At 49.1% G+C, this 7,831-nt stretch overlaps 1 protein-coding gene across 1 annotated transcript; it reads left to right on the plus strand.

The window, feature by feature from the left end:
- Positions 1–4,371: 4,371 nt before the first annotated feature.
- Positions 4,372–6,123, plus strand: LOC308081753 (G-protein coupled receptor 22; the record flags this gene model as incomplete). Its single annotated transcript, XM_080423375.1, has 1 exon — positions 4,372–6,123. One exon carries the CDS (start codon positions 4,372–4,374, stop codon positions 6,121–6,123), a length of 1,752 nt encoding a protein of 583 aa, XP_080279501.1.
- Positions 6,124–7,831: the final 1,708 nt, after the last annotated feature.

Raw genomic sequence — 7,831 nt, forward strand, 5'->3', positions numbered from 1 at the left:
TGCGTTTGCTTTCTCCTGGATGAACATAATAGTGTTTCCCATTATAATTTGGCAGTCATTTTTGACCAGGAACACTAAAGGGTGTAACAAACTTTAATACACCACTCAACATTCAATGAAAATGGTGATCAGCAATTTTATATGTTCACATGTCTAGTTGGGAGGAAAGCATAAAGGTCTTGAGGCAATTAAATGAATATCACGATATTTATGATTCAGGTCGTAAATCGGTCAGATTTGACCCGAACACTGCAGGAGGGTTAAGTGCTACTGTCTGCAGACCATTGACCCATTCATCTTCATTGAGAAAACATTAAGCACTGCCACACTTAGTTTGGTCCCCACTATGATGAAATGCACTACACAGCCCAGTGCATGGTCAGTGGGTGAGGATTCTATTCTGTCTAGAAATTGACAGTTTTATCATGATACAACATACAGTACAACTTCACTACTTCTTGTTAGCCACATCTGTGAGCTGCCCCTTCGCTGTAGCTCTGGGACTCACATAGCATTGCCATCCAGCTGATCTGCTCTGCTTATCGGAAACACGCTTCTTCTGGGGAAAACAATTACTGTAAGTGCTACAAAGGCTGTCTAAACAACATAACTGTTAGCTGCTTTGGTCTTAAACAACATGTTGAAAGCGACTGGCTGGATTGCCATGACATTTGCATTCTTGTTCCCTGGAGGATGAACCAAACTGATTTTGTTGACCCCATGGCTTTTACTCTAGCGCCAAAATTTGCATACAAGATATTTAAAACTCAAAATTGATGAATTGATGCTCGCAACCCTTACACCTGCTTGTTTTTTGTTTCAACTTCGCCACCAATCACGTGAGGTTGATTGTCTTGCCTACTGGGAGTGTGCATGCAAACTTTGATGCTGATTGGACCAGCAATGTTCGAGATTAGCCGGGCACAGGCACACGGACACGCTCACACACAGACAGGGGGGGGGGGGCATAATCTCCACATCTTGGCCTTTTGACCTGTCAGTGAATAGAGATCATAGTTTAACTATTGTTATTATTGTTGCTGTTGCTTGTATCTCTCTCTCTCTCTCTCTCTCTCTCTGTGTCTCTCTCGTTCTCTCTCTTTCCCACCGACACGTCAGACCAGGCAGATGGCCACCCATACAGAGCCTGGTTCTGCCCAAGGTTTCTTCCCAATAATGGGGAGTTTTTCCTTGCCACATGGCAAAAGAATACCTGAGGGGTAACATAGGGTCTCTGCTCTATATGTGAAGTGTCTCCTGAGACAACTTGCTGTTATGTGGCACTATAATAAAATGCTTGCTGGTGCTTTATTTGGTTACCATTAAAGCAATAAGTCACGCGAGGCTGTGGTTTACCATGATTTTACGACACCAAAGAGGGCTTCCTATGCCTCTTAGCCGTCGTAAAATCCTGGCAAACCAGGCCTCTCGTGGCTCATTGCTTTATTATACAACAGGTAGTTCCGAACAAGCAATCTGATTGGTTGAAATATGCTCCAGCCGTGCTCAAAATGCGCATGACAGCAGCCATTCTCAAATGAAAGATTTGAGAACGGCCTAATCACAGTATTATTACTCCGCACTGATCAGCCTTGATGGTTAACCACTTAAGTAGTCACTGCGGTACCCACTACCCGACCGATTGACCAAGTATGAAGACACGGGGATACCCGTTGACAGACAGTCCAGCAGACAGACAGACAGACAGGTGTAAGATAATGAGTTCCTACCCTACCGTTTACGTTATATATATAAACGTAACATAAAACTCTGCCAATTCGTGAAGCCGATGGGTTGGGTTGGTCAATCAGGGAAGCTGATGCCTACACGCCTGACTGAAATCCCACTCTGCACTGCACATACACACACACACACACGCGCGCACACGCACACGCACACGCACACGCACACATACACATACACACACACACACACACACACACGCACACGCACACGCACACGCACACGCACACACACACGCACACACATACAAGTTTCTGCAATTTATAGATAGATAATAAGATTATAATTTCCAGCGAATAGGCTTGGTTACGGGTTACAGGTTATGAGATTGAGATTGACTGAAATCCCACTCTGCACGTCACACCCCCGGGTCATCTGCGACACACACCAATTTACAGCCAATATCTTGGTTACAGGTTACAGGTTATGAGATTGAACTAACCAGTGAAGTACTGTTTCTCTATCTGTGGTATTGATTCAGCCGTCTCAATGGGTCTGGACAGGCTAAGTGATCAGGGACTAGTTATTATCTCTGTCAGACCCCATTCATTTCCCGAATAACAGAGATAACACTCACAAAAAGGTTGTTATTTTGAGAGCGAATTGGCCCACAATATGAAAACATTTTGATGATGTGTTTTATTTTGTTGGTAACAAGGACGCAGACGCAATAAGGGCCTCGTTCCTGACCACTGTCCTGCCAATAATGACGGTAAAGCACTTAGCACACCCTCTTGTGTAATATTGCTTAATTCATACACATTGACGAAGGCTAGACTGTGGACATGTTGTGGTGTGACTAATTCATTATTAAATTATAAGTACATTGATCTATCTGAGTGCAACCCTTTTTTGCATAAATGTTTATAGACCACTAGGATAACTCACCATGCAGGCATAGCGCAGTGGAATACAGTACCTAAATAGAGGACTAGGTTGTTCTCCTAACAACATTGTGTCAGTGATCTAATCTCGTCCCTGTAGGCCATCTCATCAACACTGACGATTAGGGACTTAAATTAATTATGTAAAGCTTTCGTGACTCGGATCAAACCACTTTGATCTGGTTGGGTAAGATGGGGTCACATGTAAGGCTTTTAGATTTTCAGCTTTAGTTGTTTCGATTATTACAGCCTTTATTGTCTCCGCCAGGCCGAAAGGCATGGCGAGAGAGTATGTTTTACCCCCTGTCCGTCCGTCCGTCCGTCCGTCCGTCCGTCCGTCCGTCTGTCCGTCCGTCCGTCCGTCCGTCCTGTCCGTCCGTCCGTCCTGTCCGTCCGTCCGTCCGTCCGTCCGTCCGTCCGTCCGTCCGTCCTGTCCGTCCGTTACCACCTAATCTCCGGCACTGTTTGCCCGGCCGCTGCGAAACTGTGCACACACACTCCCTGGATGCCAAGTCAGAACCTCTGGCCCAAATGCTTCAGATTGGCCTGTTATAGCGCCACCAGGAGGCCAATTTGTGCAAAACACATTTATTGATACTACTCCCTCAGATTTTGTCCAAACATCACACAAATCGGTACACAGTATCTCTATAGTCATGTGATCAACACGGATCTATCCGATTTCCCACATTACCTCCTGATTGCCTAAGATTGGCTTCCAAAGTTTACAGGATTGGTCCGTTTTCAACAAAATGCCTCAAATCATGAACGCAGCTTGCGATTTCACACGCACATTTCTATTAGGCCAAGGAAGACATGCCACCCTTTTACCATTGGCCTGTTATAGCGCCACCAGCAGGTCTAATTGTGCAAAACACATTTTTGGAACAAAATCCCTCAAATCATGAATGCAGTGTCCGATTGCAGTGAAAAGCCTAAGAACAAATCGCACCCTTTTCACATTGGCCTATTATAGCGCCACCAGGAGGCCACAATAACCTACCTGACCTGGCGGAGACCTGTGCTCCGAGGAGCACTTTTTCTAGTTTGCTGATACATCAGGTTGAAATGTCTATTTAGTGCATTGACTCACATTCAAATGTTGTTGCTCCTGCATGTAATGACAATAAGATGAATTTAATTGTGCAATAAATATTTTGACTGGTCATTTTGTTCACGGATTCAGTGCTGTGGAATGCTGTAGGCACAGGCAGGTTCCTATGTCGTCTGTCATCTGTATAAGCTACTGTTATGACCTATATACTGGATGTTGTGTAAGAATGAATCAAACACCCACCCACTCACTCTCAGCATGAAACTCCTCATGAACATGTCTTTGGTGACTGGTGCATTAGTTTTACACAATGCATACAGGTAGAGAATAAGCTGCGCTTGGCAATGACCCAAATGGCTTGTGAAAAGCTGTGGGCTGTTTATGGCACTTCTGCTCAACACAAATATGTTGTGCCATTTGACTGCTAAGAAAACTGGTCACAGGTTTAGTCAAGTGCTTGCAGTTAAATGTCATATTTCAGATCGCAGAATGCTAAACTACCCTATTGTTCTCTGACTCCCTTTCGTCTCTCTGCCTGTTGTCTCCCCCTTTGCAGAGCCTCAAACACAGCAGACCTGCGCGTCGTCCTCCTCGCCATCGCACTCCATCCAAGGGGAGACAAAGCGGACGTGGAGTATGAGTCGGCGCGGCGCCCGCTCTTGCTATGTGTGAAGGGGTGCTGCGGTGTCAATGGAGACCGAAGGCTACAGCGACCTCCTGGAGACCAGCGATGGTCGGGGGGCGGGCCCGCTGGAAGGAGGGGGCGGGGCGGGGCTGGAGGAGGGCTGGAGTACGGCGTACCCCCTGGGGTTTCAGGTGTCCCTGACCACCGTGTTGATGCTGGAGCTCGTGCTGGGCTTCAGCAGCAACCTGACCGTGCTCGTGCTCTACTGTGCCCAGTCCAACCTGGTCGACTCGGTCAGCAACCTGGTCACCGTCAATCTCCACGTGCTGGACATCCTGGTGTGTGTGCTGTGCTTGCCGCTGACCGCCGCCGTGATCCTGCTGCCGGCGGACGGCGGCGCGGTCAGCAGCCTGGCCACGTTGTGCTGCTTCCACGAGGCCTGCGTCACCTTCACCAGCGTGGCCACGGCCGTCAACGTGCTGGTCATCAGCTTGGACCGCTACGACATCTCCGTGCGTCCCGCCACCCGCCTGCTGACCCCGAGGCGCGCCGCGCTGCTCCTGGCGGCCGTCTGGGTCGTGTCCCTCGCCGTCTTCTTCCTGCCCTTCCTGGAAGGGGACTACTTTTCCTCTACGGCAGAGGACAGCGAGAATGGAGTGACGGAGGCGCCGAGCCTCGACTCTGAGCTCACCACAGGGCTGACCTCCACCCTAGCCACTCCCACCACCCTAGCCACTCCCACGTCCCCTCCCGCCTCCCTTCCCAATGCCACGTCGCATCACCCCCCGCCGGTGTGGCAGAACCGGACACTTCTCTGTGTGGGCGGGCAGGGCTACTACACAGGCCTGGCCATGTACTACCACCTGCTGCTCCAGGTGCCCTGCTTCTTCATAGCCGTGGTCGTCATGCTGTTCACCTACTCCAAGATCCTGCAGGCGCTCAACATTCGCATCGGCTCCCACTTGATGAGGGCCAAGCGCGGAAACAAGGACTCCGGCTGCAGGATACGCCGCCAGAGGCGCCGAAGGAAGGACCTCAGTTTGACCACAGAGGTCGCGGCCTCCAATCAGAGCCAGCCCCTCACCCACCCTCCCCTCATAGCCTCTCCCACCCCAACGTCACCCCCGCCCCTCTCCACCGTGCCCATGATCACATCCGACAGCGGCGCCACCGTCACCACCGTCACCACGGCCACCACAACCCCCATCGCCACCACCCCCGCCACCCCCGCCGCACAGACTCCGGCTTCGGACGCGCCCCCGGCCCAGGCGGACAGGCCGCCGCCCCCGGCCCAGGCGGACAGGCCGCCGCCCCCGGCCCAGGCGGACAGGCCGCCGCCCACGGACAGGCCGGGCGTCCAGGCCTCCGTGTCCGCCATCATCGCCTTGAGGCGGGCCGTGCGCCGACACAGGGACCGCCGGGAGCGCCAGCGCCGCGTCCTGAAGATGTCCCTGCTCATCATATCCACCTTCCTGGGATGCTGGGCGCCGCTGTCCGCGGTCAACGTGCTGATCCTGTGTCTGGGTCCCAGCGACGGGCTGGTGCGGATCCGCCTCTGCTTCCTGGCCATGGCTTACGGGACCACCATCTTCCACCCTCTGCTCTATGCTTTCACCAGGCAGAAGCTCCGCAGTGCCCTCAAGACGCGCGTGAAGAAGAGGGTGGTGTCTCTCCTGCAGGTGGACCCCGCGCCGAGCGGGGGGACCGTCATTCATAACTCCTGGGTGGAGGGGGGAGGCCAGAGGAAGGGACGCAAACCGCGGGTGGACGCTAGCGACGTCACCGACCGATGCCTCACGGAGGCGGTGAGGGAATGAGGCCCGGGCTTTGCGTGTGTCCCAAGTGTGTGTCCGTTCATACTGTGTGTATAGCTCTATACGTCCATGTACTGGATGTTTGTGTGTGTATTTGCAATCTGCAACAGAGAATGTATAGGGTGTGCGCACGACTGCACGTATGCCATTGTGTACAAGCGTGAGATAAAAGAGAAGCTGTTCGTTTACAGAGGTCAGGAGATATCGCACCACCTCTTGCCCTATACAGATGCGGAGGCAGGTGGGCACAGAGCTCTGATTAGAGCCTGCTCTGTACTGTTCTTACACAGACCCTCATTAAGTCCCCACTCACCAGCCTAGACAAGATGGCTACCATGTCACAATAATAATGCTGGCTAGTGGCTACGCACTATGTGACATCACTTTAGCCATAGCTACTTAAAGGAGTAGTTCACTCCAAAAATGACTTATTTTCTACCAAATAAAACACCCCATGAAGCCTTGAATTCATGGAGATTTTTTTGTTTTTGTCGCATTCCTAAGCCAATAATTTGAAGCCCGGCGGAGTCTCCGGACTCAAAGAATCTCCTACTGAGTCTCCTATTGACCGATGACCTGATCATCAAAATATTGGCTCAGGAATGCGACAAAAACTGAAAATCGCTATGAATTCAAGGCTTAATGGGGTGTGTAATTGATAGAAAATAAGTAATTTTTGGGGTGAACTACTCCTTCGTCCACTTAAACCCTGTATACTTAGCTGTATGTCAAATAGCAAAAATATCTGATCTACTTTGACGAATATTCGCTTATTTTCGCTGAATGTTCGCCTATTTTTGCAGAATGTCCACCTATTATGACATGCCCAGAAACGGGAAGCTAGGGTTCATGTGGTTAACATACTGTACGATGCCACACCACAAGTAAACATTACAAATATATCCATAATTGCTTATTTATGCATGATATACGTATCTGTATGTGTATGTGCATGTGCACATGCATAGACAAACTTACACATACACACACATGCACATACACACATATACACATGCACATTGATCAACATGTAGTTATCAATGCAAGGACAAAGCACACCAATGTCTACCTGCACAGATATTCTCAGAGAGAAAAACATTAGTGGAAGTTTATATAGAAATTGTTTTCCTTATTTCTTTTTTTCATGCCTTAATTGAGTTCTTAATTGATTCTCATGGTGCTGATTGTCCTGCTGTATGTTTACAATAATGTATCGGAGAAAGCTTTTGCACGTGATCTTTTGAAATAATGGGGAGTAAATGCAAACATTTACTTTCAAAGTTTACAGAGGATTCTCCATAGACCTCAAATCAAACTGCAAAAGAAATGCAAAAAAGTGACTAGGTTGTTATTTTCTAAAAAACAACAACAAATAAATAAATAAAAGCACCATTTACACAGTTGGCTTGCAATTACTTACAGTGAAGGCATGATATTATTTATTCATTTATTTATATTTTTGACATGGCATAATTTTCCACAACAACGAAGAAGACTGCAAGGATATTTCATGCTGTGTGTGTGTGTGTGTGTGTGTGTGTGTGTGTGTGTGTGTGTGTGTGTGTGTGTGTGTGTGTGTGTGTGTGTGTGTGTGTGTGTGTGTGTGTGAGTGTGTGTGTCTGTGTGTGTGTGTGTGTGTGTGTGTGTGTGTGTGTATGTGTATGAGTGTGTGTATGAGTGTGTGCGTGCGTGCGTGCGTGCGTGCGTGCGT

The sequence above is a fragment of the Gymnoscopelus braueri genome, assembly GCF_963280865.1.
Source record: "Gymnoscopelus braueri genome assembly, chromosome: 3".
NCBI classification, from domain to species: domain Eukaryota; kingdom Metazoa; phylum Chordata; class Actinopteri; order Myctophiformes; family Myctophidae; genus Gymnoscopelus; species Gymnoscopelus braueri.